The sequence below is a fragment of the Gracilinanus agilis genome, chromosome 3 (assembly GCF_016433145.1).
Source record: "Gracilinanus agilis isolate LMUSP501 chromosome 3, AgileGrace, whole genome shotgun sequence".
Taxonomy (NCBI): domain Eukaryota; kingdom Metazoa; phylum Chordata; class Mammalia; order Didelphimorphia; family Didelphidae; genus Gracilinanus; species Gracilinanus agilis.
Window position 1 is genome coordinate 683,208,707 of NC_058132.1, and position 26,549 is coordinate 683,235,255.

The window sequence follows — 26,549 nt, forward strand, 5'->3', positions numbered from 1 at the left end:
GAAGGAAGGAAGGAAGGAAGGAAGGAAGGAAGGAAGGAAGGAAGGAAGGAAGGAAGGAAGGAAGGAAGGAAGGAAGGAAGGAAGGACAAGACCCAGCCTTTCCCTGAGTTGCCAGTGCATGAGGATTCTGTGGAGTCTTGGGAGGGCAGGAGCTGCCTTTCTTCTCTGCTTCTCTTTGTATCCTCAGCGCTTAGCATGGTGCCTGACACATCATTAAGTGCTTAAAAGATTGTGTCATTAACCTATGTTCCTGGGGGAGATAAGAAGAAGAGAGATATGCTAAGACCATACCAGTTGTTTTTTGTTTTTTGTTTTTTTAACCCTTACACTCTGTCCTAATAACAACTCTAAGACAGAAGGATAAGGGCTAGGCAAATGGGAGTTAAGTGACTTGCCCAGGGTCACACAGCTAACAAGTGTCTGAGGCCAAATTAGAACTCAAGACCTCCCATCTCTAGGCCTGACTCTATCCACTGAGCCACCTAACTGCCTTTGATCATGCTAGTTCTACAGCTTTCTCACAGCTCTGAAAGGGGGGAGGATGAAGTGCCTTGATCAACTCCAGGCATGGAGAAAACTCAGCATGGAGAAAACTCAGATTCATCAAATAAATCTAATAACTAATCAGATAGAGTCCTAAGACAAAGGGTGGCCCTAAAGACACTTCCTCAGCCAGAGACTAGGTCATCAAAAATGAAGTGATACCTGGGAACCGGGAAGGAGTTAGAAATACCCTTTTCTCCCACAAGAATGGGAGGGGACAGCTTTGCAAGGCTAAATAGGAATTTTCCCACCAGGAACTAGGGAAACCAGATCAAAGCCAGAAATTCATGTTACTCTTGTTGTTTAGTCTTTGTCTGATTTTTTAATGACTCCATTTGGGGTTTTCTTGGCAAAGATCCTGGAATGGTTTGCCATTTCCTTCTCTAACACATTTTATGATGAGGAACTGAGGCAAACAGGGTGAAATGACTTGCCCAGGGTCACACAGCTAGCAAGTATCTGAGGTCAGATTGGAACTCCTGACTCCAGGCCTTTCAGTCAATCAACGGTGCCACCTAGATGCCCTTAGAAATTCATAGACATTGATAAATTAGAGAATGCCCTAAGAAGGACAACAGGAATGAGGAAGATTGAGACCATGTCCTAGAAATTGGGGATATTTAGTGTGGAGGTGAGAAGACTCAGTGGGAATATAATAGCTGTTTTCCAATATTTGGCCCCAAACATAACAGGTCCCCTCCTTCTATTATTGTTGAAAGACTTGGGGTGGGGCTAGCCCAGAAAAACCTCTGGCAGTTTGAGGACTTGGGCAGAGGCTGTGAGGAAGCAGAGGGAGTACAACACCCCCCCTTCCATCCATCCCCCAACCCTTCCACACCCCCCATAGGAGGAAGAAATGGAGATGCAAAAGCCCAGGCATTAGCCTCAATGTCTTCAGTGAACAGGAACTCCTCCTGCTTTGATGGAAGACCAGAACAAGTTGTTGTTTTAGAAGATATTAAAGCTGAAGTACATCAATTTTACCCTTCTGGACCTTGAGGTTCCCCGTGGGCTCATCACCCAGGACATCTCAACTTCCTCATACCAAGAAGAGTAGAATCTACAGAAAACTTCCCAGGACAGTTCCCTAACAAAGAAGGCAATGATACACTTAAAAACAAAACAAACAACAATAAGAAAACCCTTTCCTTCTGTCTTAGGATCAATATTGCATATTGGTTCTAAGGTAGAAGAATGGGAAGGGCTGGGCAATAGGGGGTAAGGGACTTGCCCAGGGTCACACAGCTAGGAAGTGTCTGGGGCCAGACGTGAACCCAGGACCTCTCGTCTCTAGATCTGACTCTCTACCCACTGTACAACCCTGCTGCTCCCAACATACCTTTTTTTTTTTTTTTTTTTTTGTGGGACAGGCCAGGACAGCTATTGAGATCCCCATCCAATTAGGTCAACAAGCATTTATTAAGCATCTGCTCTGTGCCAGGCCCTGGGTGGAGCACGGAGGATGCAAAGAAAGGCCAAAAACAAAGACAAAGAGAGCCCCAGCTCTCCAGGAGCTCACAGTTTAAGGTGGGAATGATCTCAGAGGAAAGCAGGGGGCCAGGAAAGGCTTCCTGGAAAAGGTGGGTATTTAACTGGGGATGTGAAGAAGCCAGGAAGTAGAGCTGATAAGGGGGGGAGAATTCCCAGCCAGTGAAAATTCCCAGAGTCAAGCAATGGAGTGTTTTCTGCTCGGAGCCCCAGGGAGGCCACTGGGACATAAGGCAGTCTGGACAAGTAAGCCGCAAGCTGGACAGTTTCATTGGTGCCAATCTGTCAGAGCTGGCGTTGAAGACAGTGGCTGTTGCCAGCATCTATGGCGTTCCCTCTAATTTTCCCTGGGTGGGTGACCCTTTCTTCAGAAAGGAGCCCCCTCACTCTCAGACAGAAACAGTGGAGCCCTGTGTGGCTGGGGAGAGATGAGGGAGGCTGCAATGGGGTATTGCCAGCCCCAGCCCCAGCCCCTTATCTCTCCAGAATGCTTTCAGTTCCCAGGAGGGGGCTTTGTTCATCCAAAAATCCATTGTTCATCTCTGGGCATTGGATGTTCAAAGACAAGCCAAGGAATGAGTGGGATGAGTTTTCCTGAGAATGTTTTAAGTCAGGGATTATTAGCCCAGAGCTCAGGCTTATCAGCACATCAGTAGTCTGCTAAGGCTGTCACAGATAGTCATGGAGAGAATTTCCACTGTGAGTTCTAAATAAATGATCCGACCACCCCCTGCCTCCGTTTACTTAAGAATCACAACGGAAATTCTTACTGTGGTGGAGCACCACGTCTCTTCCATTCCTGGCTGTCAATGGAGCTCCTTTTGGGCATTTGGAATCCTTCACAACCTGGATCTGACCTACTTTTCCAGCTCATTATACATTCCTCCCTCTTAAGCACTTTACAAGCCAACCAGTCTACAGCATCTCCCCTTTCCATGCCATTGCACTAGCTCTACTCCCTGGAGGGCACGCACTCCCTCTTCAGCCTGTTGGGCAGCCAGTGGGGTGCACTGGAGGGAAAGGGGAAGAGGCAAGCATTTGGGAAGTGTCTGCTATGAACCTGTGATGCCAATGAGAGAGAACTCCCAGAAGAGGAAACTCCTCCTACCCAGCCACATCTGTATCTTCTCTGAAACTTATTTTCTCAGGGAGTTATCTAAAATCCAGGGAGATAAGGCTATTTGCTCAGGCCAATATGTGTTGGAAGCAAGGCTTAGATTTTCCTAGCTCTGAAGCCAGCTATCTAACCATTAGGCCATATTAACAGTGACTACTGTAGGGAGTACTGGAAGGTGGAGGGACTGGCCTTAAAAAAAATTAGGGGAGACAACAATAACAAAAACCCTTTTTTAAAATGTTCATTGCATTGTTTGCTTGATGGAATGGTAGTGAGGAAATGAGGAAAAGAGAGAGAGGAAGAATAAATTAAAAACAGTCCAAATAATGCCCAGATGATGAGGTGGTTTTGCTTTTTATTTTATTTTTTAAACTCTTACTATGTATTGGTTTTCAAGGCAGAAGAGTGGTAAAGGCTAGGCATGAGGTTAAGTGACTTGCCCAGGGTCACACAGCTGGGAAGTGTCTGAGAACAGATTTGAACTTAGGACCTCCTGTCTCTAGGCCTGGCTCTCAATCCACTGAGCTGCCCCCATAGTCTTGTTTTTTAGACAATTTTCTAGCCATGAAAACACAATTGGACAAGGGAAGTAGATCCAAGAATGGAGAAATGAAAACTCAGTGAGCTGAATATGAATCTCAAAGAATTAAATATAGTGGGAAAATGGGCATGAACTGATGCATGAAGAAGTAAACAGAACCACAAGAACAATATACCCAGCAACTATAAAAGCCAAATGGAAAGAAAGCTCTTTAGAAGGAAGTTAAACTCCAACTGACTAAAAAACCAGAAAAACAAACATTTTGATGCAATTCCCTCTTCATACCAGAGAGAAGGGGAACTATAAGGGAATTACGTTACATACATTGTCCAAAGCTGCTCAGAGTCATTTTTTGCTTAATTGTTTTTTGAACAAAGAAGAACTCAGTCTTGAGGGAGAGGTTTGGGGGGTGGAACAAGTATTTCCTGCAATTACTGTACCGTAAAAATGTTTGTGGCATTGGTTCCTTGATGGATTGGTAAGGGAGGAAATGTGGAAGAGGGAGAGGAAAAATAAATTTAAAACAAAGAGTATAGATTTAAAAATGCCACTTTTGAGAAATATTAACCAAAAGCAGTTAGATTGCCATTGTCATAAACACAGCTGCAGATTGGGAGTTGGGTATTAACAAGAGTGTGGACATTTACATGGGACACAAGCTTTACGAGGCCCAAAATGCTTTCCTCACAACGACCAGTGAGGTGGGTGGTGTAAGTGTCCTTCCCATCTAACAGATAGGAAAACTGATGTTCAGGGAAGTGAAGCTGCCCTCAAAGGAAGACTAAATCCCTGGTCCTCTGACTCCAAAGTGAGTGCTCTTGCTGTCTCTAGTTTACTTTGGGGTATAATTAACAAATTATGCAGCAGATAGCAACCAGTTTACTAGAAGAAGCTCCCAGCTGTCCCTGTAAGGAAGAAGAAAAAGGTCAGCTACAAGAATTAGGGACCACCACGAAAAGGAAAACAACAGATCCTTTAGGAACATGATTGGCTGGCTTTGGTTTGTTGGAGTTTTGCTCCTTTCCTCTTAAAACTGATAGACAGCAACCAACTTTTCTCCAGGTACAGGGCTCCAGGCAAATTAAGCTCTGTCCAAGGATGTGAACAATGGCACTGTCCTAACATCTTGGCTTACAACCCGGCCACTTTCCACCTCCCCTCATCTTACAGTCTATGAGTCAGATTTGGGTCCAGATTTTCCTCCACAGTACATCTTGGAAGCAGGCATCTTCTCTCTCTCCCTAGGAAATCCCCATCACTATCTAATTCCCAGGATAATGGGAATGGGGGAGAAAAAAGAGCCTCCAACGTGCAAGAAACCAAATCACTGGCAGGATGCAATTTCTGTGGCTTTTCCTATTGATGATTGAATCAAGGGTAAAGTCCTCTGTTTAGCTCAGAAGCCCATCTTTCCAGCCTCACTGGACAGAACTCTCCTTCCCCACACTCTGTGATCCAGTCAGACTGGGGCACTCTGCTTTTGGACTGGGCCGAACCTACTAGATCCTTATCTCCACTTCAGAGTGTCCTTTAACACTGGAAGGACCAGGCATGTCATTCGATGCAAGAATGTTATAATTTTTATTCTGAAAAAAAGTCATATCTATTTTCTTTGCCTCATGGATGAAAAAAAAATGCCCTAAATGAATCAATGAATCTAGGTCCCTCGAGGTATTCTTAAATTCTGGTTAAGATGTAGCTCAGGTGCCATGTTCATATTCTGTGAACCCTCTCCAACTGCTCCCAACTGAGAGTGCCTTCTGTTCAAACTTGATATCTAACTCTATTGCATATAGTTGTATTTATTCTCTTTATAGTTATGCTCCATGTTCTTATATATGTCTCTCCCCTTCCGTTAGAATATTAGCTCCTTGACAGTAGGGGATGGTTTACTCTTTCTGCTTTAGCCCCAGAGCATGCAGTAGGCATTAGTACTTACTGACTGAGTAGAGATCATTTAGTCCAACACCCCATACACAAACATTTTGCTTTTCATTCACTTTATATTTTGAGAATGGCTCTACCTGTCTGCTCAGTGGCCACTCACTGGCAGGATCCCAATACTTACCCACATGAAGCTTTGACGTGGCATTTCTGACCTGGGCTGGTTCATTCTTCCTTATGAAGCCTGGTAGCTTCCTGCTTGCCCCCATTTCTGGGGACTCGACATACTGGTCCCAGATTTAATAAGGACATCCAATTTACTTTGGCCTTATTGTCTCTCAGAACTCCTGAGCTCAATGGACCCATCAAACTCAGCCAGACATTATAGGCATGCATCCATACTTGGTGCTCCTACTTATTTTAATAAGGAGCAAACTAAGGTCCAGAAATTAAGTGACTTGCCCACGAACACCCATTCATCAATTAATTGGAAGGAAAAATTCATTCAAGTGTAGAGTAAGCATAATTCAGAATTTTAGACAAACCAGGTAAAAAGCAATTAAGTTGACTAATAATTATATTACCAAAATAATTTGGTTCTTTTAAGTTATATTTTTTTAAATTCTCGTAATTCAATTTTTCAAAGTAACTAAATTATTTGTTCACTCATTGTTATATAATAGATCATCCTAGAGCTTTCATATCCTTTTGTTATAAAATGTGACTATTTTGTGAGCAAAAATCGAAGGGAGAAGGCACTAGAATTAGGAGGAGTTGGGGAAGGCTTCCTGCAGAAGGTGGGATTCTTGTTAGAACTTAAAAGGAAGTTAGAGAGTCTGAGAGGTATTGGTAGGGAGAAACAGCATCCCTGGCATAGGAGACAGCCTGGACCAAGACTATGAGGGTATCTGTCACCTTAATGGACAAACAAACATCTGAGACTTGTCCACTGGACATTTCTACTTGGATATCCCCTTTGCACCTGAAACTTGACTTGTATCAAGTATTCTTGTTTGTCTAGGCCAAATCAGTTCCTCCTTCAGACTTCCCTATTTCATTCAGTCAGTGGCACCACCCTGCTTAGAAAAAGACCTCTGGGGTCCTCTGACTCTTCTCTCTCTCTCTCTGCCCTTGCATATCTGAACAATTTCACAACAATGAAATAGTGAGAGTTAGTGGAGAGACTGTTCATGTGAAAAAAAAATCTGGGAGTTTTTTGGACCCTAAAAAAACTCAATATGAATCAGATTGTGATGGACAAGAGTGCCTGAAGCCTTCCTGTGCATCTCCCATTTATTTTCTTAAATACACCTAAATTGTTCAAGCAATTATCATATGGTAGGAGCTCAAGCCATTCTGTCAGTCAGTTATTTAATCAACAAGAACAAGGACCCAAAATGGTACCTCGTACAGAGCAGACATTTAATAAGTGTTTGTTGAGTGAAAGATGTAATGGAGCAGCTCGTTTCCTCAGGGGCTCGGAGGTCTATTCTGATTGACTTCAGAGCATCTGATATGTATTTTACCAGACCTCCAGGAACTGATGCAGAGTGAAAGGAGCAGAGCCAGGAGAACATTGTACACAGAGATGGATACACTGGAGTACAGTCAAATGTAATGGACTTCTCTACTAGCAGCAATGCAATGACCCAGGACAATTCTGAGGGACTTATAAGAAAGAGCACTATCCATATCCAGAGAAAGAACTGTGGGAGTAGAAACACAGAAGAAAAACAACTGCTTGATCACATGGGTTAATGGGGATATGATTGAGACTCTAAGTGATCACCCTAGTGCAATTATCAATAATATGGAATTAGGTCTTGATCAATGAAACATGTAAAACCCAGTGGAAATGCACATTGGCTTTGGGGGGGGGAGTTTGGGAGGAAGGAAAGAACATGAATCATGTAACTATGGAAAAATATCCTTAATTAATTAATTAAAAGTTTTCAATCCAAAAAAATAAAGAAAGAAAAAAGAAAAAAGGGGGGCAGGCACCAAGAATACAAAGACAAAAACCAAAAGAACACCTGCTCTCAAAGAATTTATATTCTACTGGAAATACATGTAAATTAAAGCAACTTTCAGGTATCGTTTTACACCTATCACCTTTGCAAAAATAACTAAAAATGAAGAATCTTAATTCTGATGAGGCTTTAAAGGAAAAAAGTTTCACTTACTCATTTCTGGTAGAATTGCAAAATTGCAGAATCTTTCTAGGGAGCAAGCCAGAAGTATATACCCACAAAAATAAAAAATCACACCCTTTGAACCAATAGTTTGATTGTTTGAGCAATAGTGTTATCAAAAACAATAAAAGTCACTAAAAAAAGAGCCAGGAGTGAAAAAAAATTTCCCATTATATAGAATTGGAGGAAAAAACAAACAAACTAGGTGCCACCTCAATGTTTAACAATAAGGGAATAAGTAAATTAATCATGGTATAATAACAGAAGTTGCAAAGCAATTAAACTGTAACTGTAAAGCAATTAAAATGACTAAATATGAGGAATACAAAAGAACCTCCAAAGACCTTTATGATGTAATACGCAAACAAAGCAGAGAATACAGACCCAGAAGAAAGGAACAACTCACATCAAATCCAGTCAGGTAAGGAAAAACCAAGGAGGGCCTAGAAGGGCTGGAAAAGTATCAAGGTTCTTTGAACACTCAAATGATTTAAATTAGGTACAAATAATTATCAAGCAAGTATAGTTGTTTGCATGAATATCAGTGTTCACTATTGTTTCTAATAAAAAAAATTGCTGTCCTTCAGTCATTTCAGTCATGTCCAACTCTTCATGACTCCATTTGGGATTTTCTTGGCAAAGATACTACAGTGGTTTGCCATTTCCTTCTCTGGTTCATTTGACAAATGAGGAAAAGGAGAGAGGAGGCAAACAGGGTAAAGTGACTTGCCTAGGGCTATCCAGCTAGTAAGTGTCTGAGCTTCCTGATTCAAAGCCACCCAGCTGCCCTTAATAAAAACATTTCCAGTATTTGAAAAAAAGAAATTGCCCTCCTTGCCACAGGATGCCTTTGTCTTAGGGCATGTACCTGCAATGGGGAAAATAGAAAACTTAAGACAAGGCAGAATAGATGACAGATTGAAAAAATCTTGGACTTCATGGACATTCCATAATGGAATGAAGCCAGGGTTTGAAGGGAGAGTGTGGTTTGGCCAAGCTGAAGGAAGGAGGTTTTGGCTGTGTGGTCCAGCTTTGCTAAATATCCAAGGAGCTCACAGAGTGGGATATCACTGAGAAAAAGATATTTCAATCAACTATCATGGCCTAGGTAGAGAAAGGTCTTGGATATCTGTTGGTGGACAGCAGACTTATCCACCTTACTCCCTAGAGCTTTTTGAGGATTAACTGGCTGTGGATAAAACATGATCCTGGTTTCCTGTGACATCTTGGAGCACCATGGACAAGTGTAGTGAGAATCCCACCTCTCCAGCCCTCTCTTATTCTAGTTAGAGATTTAGTTTAGTTTAGACCTTAGTTTAGTTAAGTCATCTGGGTTAAAATAGTGTAGCTCCTGACCCAACTCCCAGTTCCTGAGTTTGTCCTTAGATAACTAGGTTAGGGTGACCTCTCTCTACTGCCCTTACTCTTTGAAGTCATTATTAAAAAGTGTTTTTTATTCCTGTTGTGTCTTTCCCTGTAGAAGTAAGATATCCCTGGCTGATTTAGTCTAAGTGGCAGTTGGAGTCTAACTGCCACTCACTCACATTGTCACAGTCCCTTTTGTATTTGTTTGAGATAGTTATACATCTTCACCCTTCATTCTCCCTTCATCCCTTTCCCCCAAAAGAACCCCTGTGTGTGTAATTGTGTTTATTTACCCACATCATACCCCAGATGAACTATGTGCTTTAAGCTCCGCAAAATCCATTCTTCTCCTTTCTCCAAACAAATCGAGGGCATAGATAGTGGCAATGGTTATTCCCATCTTATAGATGAGAAAACAGCCTCACAGTTGTTAAATTACTTTCACAGGATCACAAAGCAATCAAATGTCAAGATCAGTATTTGAACCCAATTCTCTCCTGGCTTCAAACTGAGTTTTCCATCTATCTATCATGCTGTCTTTAGAATGGGAAGATAGGATGATGTATTGGATTGTTTGGAGCAATAGTGTTCACTGTAACACAATAGTCTCAGATAGAAAGTCAGAGACTTTCTAGCTGTGTGCTGTCATTTAACTTCTCTCTGATTCATCTCCTTGCCTGCAAAATGAGGAGGTTGGATATAATGACTTCTAAATTCTCTAGTAGTTTTAATCTATTACTAGATATCCTTTATGATTCCTTCTAGTTCTAAATCTGGAATCTTAGGCATAAAGACTTATCAACATTCTTGTTTTGTGATTCCATTGTTTCTCAAGGCCTGACCGTATCTTCTTTATTGAGGTGATCAGCCCATTCAACAGAGATGTACTGATGTAGAAGAAAAATTCTACTTTTACCCTTCCAACCCAGGCATATAGAGAGTGCTGGATAGACACAGCCAGGGAAAATGTGTGCACAGCAGTGGAGGGAACAGCAGTCTGGGAAAGGATAAGAGCAGAGCATCCTGGCTTACCTGGGGATGCTGGTCAAGTAGGTCACAACATTCAGGAAATCTTCATCAGGGATTTCACTGAAACCTGCAAACTCAGGGAAGGTTATAATTGGGGCACCATCTTTCCCGCGGCCTCCTGCAATGAGAGAAAGGAGAGTCAGAATTTGATATGGATTTTCATGTTAGTCATGGAAATATGAGGACATCCATTAAGCACTTACCATGTGCCAAGGACTGTGCTAATCAATGGGGACACAATGAAAGGAGCTGCCCTCAAGGAGCTCACACTCTAATGGAACAACTAGGTACATATAAGGTATATGAGGCTGTGCTGGAGGTAATCTCAGGGGAAATCACTAGCAATGAAGAGAACTGGAAAAGGCAGAAGGTAGGATTTGACTTGAGTATTGAAAGAAGCCAAAGGAAGCCAGAAGTTAGAGACAAGGAATCACAAATAAAAAGGCACGAAATTAGAAGATGGAGCATCACAGCTGAGGGATGAGGAGGCCAATGTCACCAGACTGTAGGGCACGTGGAGGGTCCTAAAGGAGGTAGGGAAGAGCCCACATCATAAAAGGCTTTAAAAGCCCAAAAGAGCATTAGATAATTGATCCTGGGGGTGGTAGGAAACGGCTGAGGTTTACAGAGTAGGGAATGGTTTGGTCAGATCCGGGATCTAGCAAGACTGGAGGATGGAATAGTGAGTGAGGAGAAGAGTGAGGAGAGACTTGTGGCCATGAGGCTACTTACTGCAATAGTCCAGCTGTGAGGTAATGAGGGCCTGATGATGGCTTTGAGGGAGGAAGGGGCCACATATGAGAAATGTTGTAAAGGACTTGGCCATTGACACACTATATGGGGTGAATGGGACTAAGGAGTTGAGAATGATATCTAGGGTGGGAGAAGAATGGTTCCCCCCAACGACCCCTACACACACACACACACACACACACACACACACGAATTAGGAAGAGAAGAGAGTTTTGGGGGAAAAGATAATGAGATCAGTCTTGGACATGTTGAGTTTCAGATGTCTCCATCTAAATTGTTGACAGTTTTTTCAAGTTTAGCTACAAAAGCAAGAAGAGTTGGGACAACAGTGATAATGGTAGGGTCAGGGAGGGTTTTTAAGGATAGAGAATTATGGGCAAGTTTTTAGTTAACAGAGAAGCAGCTGAAAGAGGGAGATTGAATGAATGAATTTTTATTGACTAACTAGATGAATAACATTTGTAATGCTACCTAATAAGGTTGCTGTGAAGATCCAATGAAATTAGATAATGCAGGTGTTAAGGAGAGTGGGGGGGGGTGCCCTCATGAGACTTCAGCAAAAGCTGAAGATCTTTGGAGGCTCAAAGATGGAGATAATGAAGGTAAATGAGAAAGCCTTCAGAGGCAAAATAAATATTGCCCATCCTAAGTGTGGGAGGCTTGAATATCTTAATTGCTTACGAAGAGGTCAATAAGACAGTAAACATACTGCATTCACATACTTTGTACTATAACTTATATAGTACTATATAAGCTGGCCTAGCCAGAGTGGCCCAAATCAGAATTGGATTGGCCCATCCAATCAATACCTCATTCTTCTCTCCTGAAGAATAGCAAAGGGACTCATCTTTGCGAGACCCTTCTGGGAGGAGAAAAGTCATGAAAGACCTACAGTTCAGGAATTGAAGTTGTGACCCTTGCACAGATGTCTCATTATAATGTACAATAAGTTAGTGCTCATTCTTCTTACTTAGACTCTGGGTGTATGGCTGTGCGTGTGGAAAGAGAAAGAGAGAGAGACAGAGAGAGAGAGAGAGAGAGACAGAGACAGAGACAGAGAGAGAGAGAGAGAGACAGACAGACAGACAGACAGACAGACAGACAGACAGAGATAGAGACAGAGACAGAGAGAGACAGAAAGAGACAGAGACAGAGACACAGAGAGACAGAGACAGAGAGACAGAAAGAGAAAGACACAGAGAGAAAAGGGAAGAGAAAGAGAGAAAGAGGGAGAGGGAGAGAGAAGAAGAAAGAAGAAGGAAGGAAAACAGACAGACAGAGAGATGTGCTAGATATACATTTAATAATATCTTGGTTTTTCCTTAATTATGTGTAAAAACAATTTTTAAGTTTCTTTTTTTAAAAATGTTGAGCCAAATTCTCCCCTTCCCTTCTCCCTGTACTCGGATTATATTTCTTCTGAGTGTAACCCAGATATTTGGGGGAAATGATTTGTAACACCATATGAATACATCCCTTTGCTAAAGAACTGAGTCTATTGAGTGATTAAGGGGAAGCACGCCTGTGGGGGCTCATGAGCTTAAGAGGATAACCAGAGGGTTATGTTCTAGAACTCTGTAGCCACCCTCTGGGGACACAACTGGCTAGTGGTAGTGGTTAAGGATTGGTGAATGAGCTCCCAGAGAGTGTACCATGGCTAAAGAAAAGTTCTTTGCCATCTTTAAAGCTTTTATACAAATGTTATTTATTACACATATAACCCAGTGGAATTGTTTGTCAGCTTGGGGGAGGGAGACAACACCAATCATGCAACTCTGGAAAACCTATGTGTAAATGTGTTATTAGAATAAAATAAAGACGAAGTCATATATGTTATTTATCACTATTGCTATTATTCTTGCTTTTATTATTAATTTCTGCATTGTAGTGGTAGTTGTATTGATTAAAAGGTAGTAAGGTAGAACAGAAAGAAAGTCTTCTGTAAAGTAACAAAGACCAGAGTTCAAATCCCACTTCTGATACATATGGCTAAGGGACCCTAAGCAAGTCATTTAACCTCTTTTTTTTTTTAAAACTCATACTTTCTGTCTTAGAATTGGTGCTAAGTATTGGTTCCAAGGCAAAGCATGGTTAAGGTCTAGGCAACTGGGACTAAGTGACTTGCCCAGGGTCACACAATTAAGAAGTATCTGAGGCCATATTGGAACCTGGGTCTTTCCAACTCCAGGACTAGAGCTTTATACACTGAGCCACCTAGCTGCCCCCTTAATCTCTTCAGAGTTCCAAGCAGCTGTTCACTAGAAGTTTCAGACCAAGTGCCAGTCTGCCCTGATAGAAGGAATCCTCTCATCAGGAGTCCCCTACACAATGAAATCACAGGTCAATCAATCAGTAAACATTTCTTAAGCTCCAATTGTGTGTCAGGCTCTGTGGTAAGGGCTGGGGAAATGAAGAAAAACAGAGAGGCAGAACCTGCCCTCCAGGAGCTTACATTCTGATGGTAGATATTATTAATACAGAAGTTATTTATCTTCACGCAGACGAGGGGCTTTTAATCCTGCCTTCCTTCTCTTTACCCTAGACAACCGTCCTACCCAATCTTATAGTACCCACTACCCATGATTGTTGGGAGGCTCAGATAAGATAAATTACATAAAGCAATTTGTAAACTTTTTTTTTTAACACTGGAAAAATATTTAGGGTTGCCTTTAAGAAGTAACACCATTGGGGTCAACTGGGTAGCTCAGTGGATTGAGAGCCAAGCCTAGAGACAGGAGGTCCTAGGTTCAAATCTGACCTCAGGCACTTCCCAGGTGTGTGACCCTGGGCAAGTCACTTGACCCTCATTGCCTAGTCCTTGCCACTCTTGTGCTTTGGAGCCAATACAAAGTATTGACTCCAAGATAGAAGGTAAGGATTTTAAAAAAAAATTAAAAAAAAAAAAAAGAAGTAACACCATCAATAAATTGTGGTATATGCTGGTGATGGAATACTATTGTGCTCAAGGAATAATAAACTGGAGGAATTCCATGTGAACTGGAAAGACCTCCAGGAATTGATGCAGAGTGAAAGGAGCAGAGCCAGAAGAACATTGTACACAGAGACTGATACACTGTGGTAAAATCAAATGTAATGGACTTCTCTACTGGCAGCAATGCAATGACCCAGGACAATTCTGAGGGATTTATGGAAAATACGCTACCCACATTCAGAGGAAGAACTACAGGAGTGGAAACAGAAGAAAATCAACTGCTTGAACACATGGGTTGAGGCGAACATGATTGGGGATGTAGACTCGAAACTACCACACCAATGCAACTATCAACAAATTGGAAATAGGTCTTGATCAGTGTAGCGCTAAAGGTGCAAATCAACCCTGCAAAGCCTTACTGCAGAATTTCTGACATTTGAAAAGGGTTTAGAACCCTGACTAGAGGCAATTGATCCTGGAGTCTCCGTCAGAGCAGGAGGGTCAACTGAGCTCAATCTTTGGACTGAAAACCTGGCCTTGATTCTGCAGCTTTTCTGATCTTCCCTATTTCCCTTCCTGAATTTTTGGAAGAAGGGTGGATCTGGGTGGTAGCATTCAAACTTTGTAGATTTAGTTTTGTAGATTTAGCATAGTCAAGTAGGGCTTATCCTTGATACATATTATCTCCTGAATCATTGTATGCAACTTTCCTAACCTTAAAGGCAACAGAACCTCCAGAGACTGAGTGGGGCAGGTCCTTTCTCAGTCTCTCATTCCTGTGTCCCTCCCCCACCTGAAGCTTCTGCCTAGGCACTTGTTAGAGATGCCCTGTATCCCTCTATCCTTTACAATCAACCCTGAAACTCAATAAACCCTGTTGTCATTTAATCAAACCTTTGGCTAAATCATTGGCTGAATGATAAAAGAGGAAGAAGGGGAGAAAGGAATAGTTTTCTCTCCCGGTCCTGAGGGGAGTTGGAGGCATCCATCTCGGAGGAAGTGGTAATCTCTGTACTTCCTCTGGACTCTTCCTTTGTGAACCTGAGAAACTGACTAGAAAGCCCAATAGTCAGTTTCAAGCCATTTCTGGCTGGCCCCAACCTTGGTCTGTAGAAGTGCCCTTCCTACCTGGAAGGGTTCAGTCTGTTTCCCTTCAGTGTCTCTGTCTCAAGCCTGTGTCCCAGTCTGTGTCTCCCTGCTGCAGCTGCCTGCCCAATTACCTCATCCTCTCTCTTTGCAGCTCTTTATACTTCAGTGCTTTATATTCCAAAACTCAGTCATTCCCTTATATCTCCTACCACCTCAACTTACTAACTCCACTACTGCACCCTCCTTTACTACCTACTGACTTAGTGATCTATAAACCCCATCCACTTGCCTTATCCCCTATTACAACTACCTTATTACCCAACCTGTTTAATCCCCATATTACAACCCTACCTGTTTAATCCCTTTATTACAACTTCACCAGCCTTTATCCCATCAATGACACATCAATGACACGTTAAAACCAATGGAAATACACATCAGCCATGGGGGGGAGGGGGTGAAGGGGAAAGTAAGAGCATGAATTATGTAACCATGTTAACGTTTCTAAAAAATAAATATTAATGAATGTTAAAAAAAAAAGAGGCAACAAGAAGGCTCCCACACCTCAAAAAAAAAAAAAAGTAACACCATCAGTAATTACAAAAAGAAATTATCTGCTTGTCCAAGCTTGTATAACTGTTTCTTTCATGTCTTCCAAGGAAAATAGAGGATGATATTTGTTAGTTTTCATCTAGGATTCTTCCCCTGTGGATTTTTCACAGCTGGGATGAGGGCCACAGTTTCCACTTTTTTTTTTTTTTTTTTTTATCCTGGGACTCCATTCTAGGAGCATAGGGCCACAACCAGTAGGCAATGGGTCACGCAGTCGCTCAGGGTCACCCAGCTGGGAAGTGTCCAAGCCCGGACTTGAACCTAGGACCTTTCGTCTCTAGGCCTGGCTCTCAATCCATTGAGCTAGCCCAGCTGCCCCTACTTTAGGTTGCAGTTTCTTTAGCAGATGTAGTTTTTACAGGGTGGGGTTGCTAGCCCCAAGCCCAACCCTCCTCCTTTTTCATCCGGGCTAGGGACCGTCCTTGGCCCAGAAGTGGTAAGGGTGGGCAATAGGGGTCAAGTGACTTGCCCAAGGTCACACAGCTGGAAGTGTCCAAGGCCGGACTTGAACCCAGGACCTCCAGTCTCTAGGCCTGGCTCTCAATCCACTAAGCCACCCAGCTGCCCCACTAAGAAGGATGAATTCTGACATATGACAACAGGGTTCTATTCAATTAATATCCATGGGAGGCATTGCAATGCAGAAGGATTAGAAAGGAGGTGATTTAGATTCCTAGCTCCTGTCATTGATTTACTGGACCTTGGGCAAAAGTCATTTTGACTCTCTGGGCCTGATTTCTCATGTGTGAAATGATGAGATGGGACAAGATGCCACATGGCACCCAAGAGAGCTCATTCAATTTTGGGTTGCCACAAGAGAAATAGAGCATCTAGGGGGGAAGAAGGGAAGGTCTTCTGCCCTGGTCAGACTTCATCTGGAGTTGCTAGATTCTAGGTTTTCATGACTTATTTTATGTTTCCACAATTTAGAGAGTACATTGATGAGCTAGAGCAACGGTTGGCAACCTTTTTGGCTATGAGAGCCATAAACACCTGCGGAAGGAGGAGGATGGAGGCAGAAGGCGCTGGAATCCGGGGCTGAAGGGCCCCCTGGGGCACATCCTGGGGCTCTGCCCAGACTGGCAGGTCAGGAGGTGGAGCCAGATATGGCTCAAGAACCATACGTTGCCTACCCCTGAGCTGGAGAATATCCCAAACAGGGCAATGGCAATGGTTACCAATGATGGTAAATGGCTTTAAGTTCATGACATATGAGATTTGGTTGGAGGAACCAGGCATGTGTAGGCTGGAGAAGAAAAAACTGGGCAATGCAAGGAGAGGCAGACAGAGACATGTTAGCTGGGATCCAGAATGTGAAGGGCTGTCTTTGGAAAGAAGGATTAAGAGCTGTTCCTCTTCATCTCAGAAGCCAGAACTAGAAGATGAAAAGAGGCCAGTTTAGATTTTTACATTAATGGGTCGATCAACAAGTATGTTTTAAATGCCTACAATGTGCCAATGTGTTAGATATAGTCAGAAAAATCTTCCTAACAGGAAATCCCAATGCTACAGCTCCATGTAGCTTCCCAGATTATAACTCCAGTGGTACGGTTCTGTGTGTTGTTTTTTTCAGTTATAATCTCCTTGCCCCAAAGAAGACTCACTATTATAACTAAAAACAGCAGCAGCAGCAGCAATGACAACAACAAAGGAACTTCTAACAATGAGAGTTGTCCCAACATCCAGAAGACTCCTTGGGAAAGTTAATGGTGGCCCCTCATTGGGTATCTTCAAGCGGAGAGTAGATGAGCTCTTTCCAGATATGTTGTAGTGGGGATTCTCACTGAAGTATGGGATAGACAAGATGGATTCAGAGATTCTTCTTAATGCTAAAAATCTGAGATTTGGGGACCCCTGCCTTCAGAGATCCCTCCCTCCTCTGCTCCCCATTATCAAAAAATATTTGTAATTCCTTAGCACAGTATCTGATACATAGTGGGTGCTTAAGAAAGGCTTGTTCCTTTCCCCAAGCACTCCCCTATCACCTCAGTTTTTTTGGGGGGAAGAGTTGTTTTTATCTTATAATACTATATCTCACCAAGGAATGTTGGGGTTGGACACTCTCAGAGGCCACTAGTTCAACCCTTTACAACTGACCAAAATGCCCTCATGGATATCTCCAACCAATGGCCATCCAGCATCCACTTGAAGGTCTTCATTGAGGGAAAGCCCATGTGATTGTCTACCTCTGTCATTAACCTGCAGGACTGGTTAATGTCTTTTGTCACTAAAACCCCAGAAAGCACATTGTTGGGGTATAACTATACTCCAACAAATTTACCTTCACAAGTGACTCTGAATTCAATTTTACATATGATGGGAAGAAAGTTGGGGCTGTTTGGATTCATACAGAATACTGAATATGAGTATTTACTTGGTTGTCCCTCTAGTTAAAAGTGGATATTAACTTAAGGTTGGACATTTATTCCAAAAGCAGAACTAGCACCAAGAACTTGTCTTGCCATTGGAGACAATAAAGTATTTACCGCCATCTTGTGAGAAAAAATGGCAACACAGGAGAAGTTGGAAAGAATTCTCAACCAAATTCCTTTGGTTAAGAACGGATCACAGCAATGATACATGTAAAACCCAGTGGAATTGCACATTGGCTACGGGAGGGAGGTGGGAGGAGGGAAGAGAAAGAACATGAATCATGTAACCATGGAAAAATATTCTAAATTAATCAATTAGATAATTTTTTTAATTAAAAAAAAGAATGGATCACAGGATTTCAGGTTACAGATGTAGGACTGAAAGGAACCGCAGAGATCATTAGGTCCAATGTTCTTATTTTCCAGAGGAAGAAACAGAAGTCCAGGAAGGTTGAGGTTATAAAAGCATATAGATCTTGGGCCTAGAAGGACCTCAGAGATCAATTAGCCCACTCCTGGATTTATCGAGGAGGAAACTGAGGCACTTCACAATTATTACAGCACTATATAAATGTTAGCTATTATGATTATGGTTATTCCTCAAGGAGTATTGGGTATGAAAGGTAGTACAGACAAACTAAACAAGAGACTGAAAAAATGCTGCTCTTTGGGGGCCCAGCTGCCTGGCAGGATCCCACAGACACTGTCATGAATTTCTCAAGCATGACAGCAACCCCAGAAGTTGAGTCACTTACATCTTATTCTATAATAATAAGAAACCTTTTCAATGAAGGAGATACTGCCCATTCTCACCTTCCTCTCTCTAACAATGAAGATCGAGATGCACAAATTCATCTAATAATCATTTAATTTAAGAGTCTCCTCTCCCAGTAAAATCTCTTTTTCAAAGTTGCTAACAAGGGGCAAAAAATGAGCTGCTATCCATTTTCTTTCTTCTTATCTTTTCTGTTTGCTCTTTGGTTGAACTCCTAAAAACAGCAAACCATCAAAAATTAGGAATAAGAAGAGTAAAAATATTGTGCTTAGAGGACTGGCCCCTCCATAATCATGACAGACACTGCTGCACATAAGACCAAATGGGGTTAATGCCTGCTGAAAGGATGAACAATTAATAAATTCATTAAGACAAGTTTCATCTATGGTTCTTTGAGGAGGAAGAATGGCCAGCTTCAGTGAGACATGATGATTTTCTTACCCTTAATTATCAGCAGCTGAAAATGCTCCTCGAGGCTAGTTCTCCAAATATTCATGGCAGCATTCCAAGCCACAGCCATTGCTTGCCTGGCACGAGTAACTCCAAAGGCAGAAAAGCTTCATTCTAGCCAACATGATGCAAGTTGTCAGTAGAACTGTGATCGGAATCTGAGTTGACAGATGTGCTAATGGATCTTCCATGTTTACAGATCTGAGGAGACTGGCACCATGTCTAGATATTGTGTTCCTGTCTCGCCTCAGCATGGAGCACAACGAGACCCAGATAACATCATGAGATGTATAAACCCACAGGGATCCGGTTACTGAAGCCAGAGGAACTTTTCCTTTCCAGTCGACACTGCCCCTTTGGGATCCTGGCATCTCCTCTAACCTCATCAACTCTGATATCATACAGGTTTCCCATAATCAGAGACAAGCCAGGCTTTGTTTCCAAGGTAGACGGAACCTGACGGGCCAGGTGGTTCCCCATCCAAAGAAGACATTCCAATCCAATCCACAGATGCTTTTATACACAGAGCAAAGGCTCATACTTTGAAGTGGGCAGAATTAAAAGGTGCTTTGGTGAACTTTATCACTGGAGAGGCAGTGGCTTTGGAGTCAGGAAGACTTCTTCCATCTCCTAGCTGCATGACTTTAGGGAAATCAAGTGATGTCTCTGAACTTTGGTGTCTTCGTACATAATGTCAATAAGTCCCATCCTCACAGGGTTCAAATGAACTGGCTGTATAAATTCCAGTTATTACTGATAACCCTGAAAATTATGCTAAAATATAGGCATGCCCAGAAATAGATGATTTATTGGATTTAGTTCAGGCCCTCTCATGATGGGTGGTGAAATCTAAAGAAAAGATCCCTGGATTTGGAAGCTAAAGGACCTGAAATTGAATCCCAGATCTAACATCTACCATCTTTGTGTCTAATGAAAAGTCACTTTGCGGGGGGAGGGCAGGGCTCAGTTTCCTCATCAGTAAAATAAGGGGGTTGGTCTAGATGACTCCCAAGATCCCCTCTGGCTCTAAATCTGTGACCGATGATCTCCAAGGCCCCTTCCAGATCTTGATCCTTTGGTATCACACTTGGATTACTTCAACAACCTAGTCTCTCTGTTTCCATTTCTTTCTTACTCTGCCTTGTGCTGGCATTCAAGCCTTCTGCAGAATGGTCTTATCTCCTTGTTCACCTTTGCTAACCTTCCACTCCAGCCAAAGTGGTCTGTTTGCTCTTCCCTGAACAAGTCTGTGACTTCCCTCTCCCCCACTTTTTCAGACTGGCTCCTTCTTTGTAACTTAGTCTTCAGAAGTTGGGGGGAGCAGGGCAAAGTGAAAGGTTAAGTTCCCAGTCACATATCCAGCCAGGATTATATGCCAGTATGGAACTCTGATCCTCCTAATTCCAAGGCCAGCTCTCTGCTGGCTTTCATTTCTCATTTTCAGTTAAACAATCCAACAAGCAATCAAGTCCTTTTTCTGTACCACACGTTGTGCCAGGTGCTGTAAAGCTGGCTAACTCATTGTGGGGAAAGGCCCACTAGCAAACAAGGGGGATACTATCCTAGGAAGAGAGAGCTACACCCCAACTCTGTCTGTGCCCTGGGATGACGTTCTGTTTAACTCCTGCCAGTTAGACTTCTGAAATCTCCCCCATTAGAATGTCAGCTCCTTGTGGGGAGATCATTTCATTTGTCTTTGCCTTCCCAGTGCCCAGTGTCATTGAAGTTCAGTCAATGGCAATGGGCTTGAGTGTCTACATAAAAGCCTGTTTAGGTTTCAACAAGCAGGCATAATAGAACTATATCAAAGGGAAGAGATGTCACAAGTAGTTCATCTCATAACTGAAATGGGCCATAGCCAGTATCCATGAGAGCCATAGACACGATGTAAATATATTCACATGTTTTAAGGAATGGGTGTTTCAGATGTGAAGGTCAAAGCTATAAGTGTGTCTTTTCAAAAAAGAATTATAGATCACCTTTGTGGGAAGAAAGACATAGCTATGTAAACTCCCTAGAGCATGGCAGAAACCACTGGGACAGCTTCATGGAAGAAGGAAAACTATTTTTCTGGTATTGTCTCCCTGGAAGATGTCAGGCTGATCAAGCTTCCTCATGAAATGGGTAACCCAGTTTGCAGATCCAGCCAGTGGGTAGAGGGATATATAGCTCAATATGGTGGCCAAAAATGGGGGCTGAAACGAACAAGTAAGGAGTCATGGGCCAATTAAAGGTTCGGTAAGCCCAGGGGACTCAGATTCAGTGGTGTTGTCAAATATACCCATTGAAGGAATATGGAAAGTAGGAGCTCTCACTTACACTTCCATAAATGGAGCTGTGTTCATATTGTAGAAGAGATTCCTTGGTGGGGTATGGGTTGGACCAGAGTTCCATCGAGACTCCTTTCAGTTAAGTCTCTGTTCTCTATTTACAAAACTTATTAATATGGCATTTGGAGCATGATAATATTTCTGTAACTCAAATTAAAGAGTTGTTGAGCATTCATCAGCTATATGGAAAAGGAAATGTGATGTTTGAGAAACCTATAAAGACTACACCATACAACCCATCCAATTCTAGATGCTGGCCAAATGAGACCATCTCTCTAATACATCAGGCAGCTTGTTGAACACAGACCAAATCAAGGGATGGAAGAACCTCAGAAGTCAGTGAATGTAACCCCTTCTTGAAACATGAATCCCTTCTTATCACATCCCCAAGAAGTAGTTGTTCAGTCCCCGTTTGCATAGCTCTAGTGATGGAAGACTCATTACTTTATTCATAGATCATAGATCATTGAGAGCTGGAAAAGACCTCAGGAGCCATTAAGTTCAACCTTTTCATTTTATAACTGTGGCCCAGAGAGTTAAAGTGATTGGCTCGGGGTCACACAGCTAGTGAGTGTCTGATATGGGATTGGCATCCAAGTTTTCCTAACTTCAGGGCTCTATCCAGTAAGTTATGCTAGTTAGCTAACATTTGATAACGGGAAACCAGACAAATTCATGAATCATGTTTCATGGTCATTTCCCATTCCAAAGTCAACTGATGAAGGGAGAACCTGCTCTGGCCGGAAGCATCAGTGAATGTTTGAATGCTAGAGCTTGGCAGAGATCAGAGAGACCAAGCTGGTCTAAATGCAGGAGGATCTTCCCAACAATTCAGATGACGGTTCAGCTGAAAGAGCTGCCAGGGAAGGGAGAGGTAAATTGTTCTCACTCAGGGGAAAACTTCAAGCAGACCTTGGATGACCCCTTATTGGAGATGTTGGTCAGAAAAAGATTGAATTAAATCACTGAGGAATTCCCTTCCAATTCTGAAACCATGATTTGCAGCAATCCCAGGAACACCAAGGACCCCAAGTTTGCACCTAGAAGGAAACTCAGAGGCCACCTAAACATCAGCCTTCATTTTTTCAGATGAGAAAAGTGAGACCCATGGAGGTCATATGACTTGCTCAGGGTCGTACACATGGCAACTGGAAGAGCTAGGACTGGAACCCAAACCTTCTGGCTTGAAGGCCAGTGATCCTTTACCATACCACTCTACTTTCCAAATCTTCCATGTCATACCTGGAAATACTGCAAAGTATTTTTTTCTTTTTTAGTTCAATGGCAATCAAAGCAGAAAGCCTCACTCAGGCAAGTAAACATTTCTGCCTCCAGAAGTCCCTAACAATTAATGACTTTGCTAATTGTTTCCCCCTGCTATGATGATATACTGATATTGAACTGCAAATATATGTGAAAAATAATTCTAATCAGAGAAAGCTATGTGCCCAGGTGGTCTACATAGTCAGAGGCTTCCTATCACCATACTCTGATACTAGACTTTTTATTATTCTGCTGTAAAATGTAAGACTAGATGACTGCCAAATGAGGGGGCTATGAATATATAATTACTTCCAACACCTATTCTAACTTTAACTCCAACATTCCAAGATCAAGGTCATAAATTTCTGAAATGCCCTGATCTCTAAGCAGACAATTGACTCCTTGTTACCTAATCCAATCCAGTAAACATTTATGAAGCACCTACTATGTGCCAGGCACTGTACTAAATGCTGAAGATACAATTAATTGAAAGAAAGGCAGTCCCTGCTTTCAAAGAGTTTACAATCTAATGGGAGGAGACAACACACAAAAGGAGGTGAATTAACTCTAGAATAAAATACAACTTCCCTATCTGGCATTCGAAGCCTTCACAACAAGGCTCCATTCTTCCTTTCCAAGTTCATTATACATTATTCCCCATTACACGTATTCTATTTAGCCAAACTGGTTTCCTTGCTAATCCTTCTACACAAGACTCTGGGCAATTGTATAGATTGTCTCCCGCTATGTGGAATGATACACCCCCTACTCTTAGAATCCCTACTCCCCTTCAGAGCTCAATTCAAATATTGATTTGTACATGAAGCCTTTTCTGATCCTTCATATGTGTATGTGTGTGTATGTGCATGTACATATATGTTATGTGTGCATTTAGCATGTATCATATGTATAGGTGCCCAGTGCTGAGCATATACATATATTGTATACTGCATGTCTGTATGGTATGCATAACACATAATATGCATATGTTGTGTATTATATTTACATACGCACATAAAAGGGGTGATATTTGGTATTTGGATCAATGCATTTTATGTATACCATGCATTATATTTATAATATATCAATATGTTATATGCATATATAAATCTATAAATCAAATAATATTCTATTATATATCAAACTACAACCTATATGTACAATACTATACTGCATATATCATATATACATGTATATATGCATGTTGTTCATTATGTATGTCTACCATGTCATATATACATGTTTGTATCAATCTATGTGTCTATCTATATATACATATAGCAATATATTAAGATATAATGTGCAAAATATTATGTATTATATATTATATACAATGCTTACTTTACATATTAAATGATATATGATACATAATAGGTTGTATACTATATACAGAAATATATGTGGCATATAAGAATAATACTGATATTTTATATATAATGTATATTATACTACATGCTATTTATACAAGATATTATTAGATAGAAAGATACAGACAGATAGATAGATAGATAGATAGATAGATAGATAGATAGATAGATAGACAGACAGACAGACAGGCCGAAAGGCAGACAGATAGGTAGATAGGTGGATAGGTAGGTAGGTAGGTAGGTAGGTAGGTAGGTAGATAGATAGATAGATAGATAGATAGATAGATAGATAGATGGATGGATGGATGGATAGATAGATCAACTGATCATGCATAATGGCACCTTAAAGGCTACTGAATCTAACTCTCTTTATAGATTCAGGATTTTATATAGATTTTATGGAAGAAGAAACTGAGGCAATGAGAGGTTAAGTGACTTTTGCCCATGGTCATGGAGCTTAATGGGTACTTGTTGGTTGAACTGACCTGTCAAGACAAGAAATATTCTTTACTAGATGGCAAGTTTTGGAAGTGCAGGGACTATGTGTGTGTCCCACAGAGCCTCGAGTATCTATTGAGTATCATACACATTACATCTTTAAGAAACTCATTGAATTGGATAGACCTGCATGAAGCCCAGCTTCTGGGAGATGGGATCTTGGACAAACAGCAGGTGGCGCCCTTCTCTTGGAGAGAGTCAGCCTCACAGACCAGTTCTGTTCCCTGGAATAAGCTGGATAGGCTAGGCAGAAGGCTGCCCAAAAGCCAAGGGCTTTTTTTAATATCTCTGTGACCCTAGGCAAGTCACTTAACTCCCCTAAGAAACCTAAGCTCAGTTTCCTCATCTACAAAATGGGGCTGTTTTGAAGAACAAATGGGATAATGTATGTAAAGTATGTGGTAAATTCTGTAGGGAAAGTTCACTGTCTCCAGAGTTAGAGAACTTGGGTTCAAATTCTGCCTTAGAAACTCTTGGAAGCTTATTACCTGTTGGAGATCTCGCTAGATCCCAGTTTATTCAACCATAAAAGGACAGGGTTGGACTAGATCAGTGATGTAAAACCTATGGCATGCATGCCAAAAATGGCACGCAGAGTGCTCTCTGTGGGCACATACTGCCATCTCCCCAACCCATCCACCCCCCAGGTCACTACTAGAAATATAGAGGGACTTGGGTGGAGCTGTTTCCCTGACCCTCTCCATAAAGCTCAATGATGTCGCCTCACATCTCCCATCCCTCTACCCAGCAGCCAATGGGAGTACTTCCTCCCTCCCCTATCTGGGGTAAAGAGAGGCTGAGAGGGGCAAGGTGAAGGGGCAGGGCACTCCATCTGGGGGGTTGGGGTGGGTCCCAGTATTCCGTTGCTAAAAGGTTTGCCACTCCTGGGCTAGATGGCCTTCTAGCTCTAAATCTCAATGGTGCTACAAATAACTACATAAATATCAATGACTTGTTCTTGCTAATGCTCTCATTCCTATGAGTAGACCACAAAAACTCACTGAAAATCACAACAAACAATTGGATCAACTGGTTCCAGAGCCAAGATGGCAGAGTAGAGCAGAGAAGCTCTGAGTCACCATGAGAATCCTCTCCAATCAATCTGAAAATAATGCCACAAAACGAATTCAGGAGTGAAAAAGGCAAAAAGAGTGAGGTATGTGGAGAACATCTGGGACACTGGGGTGAGAGAGGAATATAATCAGCAAGGGGTGAAGAGCAAGCCAAGAGCAAGTCACACAGCCTCACCCCACATCTGCTGTCCCAGGTTCTGAACCTGAGACCCTGAGACCCTGCCTGGGCAGATAGAGGTCCAACCAATCCACACCCCTTGAAATTCCAAACCTGTGGCAAAGTCTGGAACCCTAGCCCAGGGAAGTATGTGCTGAAGCAGCCTGATCTGTGTGGATCCAGAGCAAAGTCAAGAGTCCCAGTCTGGGCCCATGACAAGGACATAGATCCTAGTTTGAGGTAGTTGGTGGACCCAAAGCTGAGCCCCCTGAGCCTCTTGCCAAAAATTCAAAGAAGAGCCCCAGAACAGGGCAATCTACTGTGTGCCTGACAAGATCAAGCCCAGAGTGAGACCAAAAACTTCGCCCAAGTCTGAGGCATGAATTTGAGCAGTGCCTAACCTGATCAAGCACAGATTAAGACCAAAAGCATATGCCCAAGCCTGAAGCAAGAACTTCAGTTATCAGCATCTCAAGGGTTAGTTGAATCAGCAGTGGGGAGTGGTTCTCAGACCTTCCAGCCTTCAGGCCATCATTCCATCTTGGAAGAACTAAAACCCAGAAATAAAGCTAAAGCTTATATAATAAAAATAAATAAAATTTTATTTTTAATAAAAATATAATAATAAAAATATCTACATAATAAATATTATAATAATAAAGCTTTCCTTAAAGGTAGCATCAAGGAAGTAATGAAGTTTAAGAGAGTGCCCTAAACTT

The 26,549-nt window shown here is 42.0% G+C and overlaps 1 protein-coding gene across 1 annotated transcript in view; it reads right to left on the reverse strand.

The window, feature by feature from the left end:
* LOC123242075 (probable guanine nucleotide exchange factor MCF2L2) overlaps positions 1–26,549 on the reverse strand; it is a 42,184-nt gene that overhangs the window by 8,758 nt on the left and 6,877 nt on the right. The window contains exon 2 of the mRNA XM_044669567.1: positions 10,163–10,277. Within this exon, the coding sequence (XP_044525502.1) occupies positions 10,163–10,277 (115 nt within the window). The remainder of the gene's footprint in view (positions 1–10,162; positions 10,278–26,549) is intronic.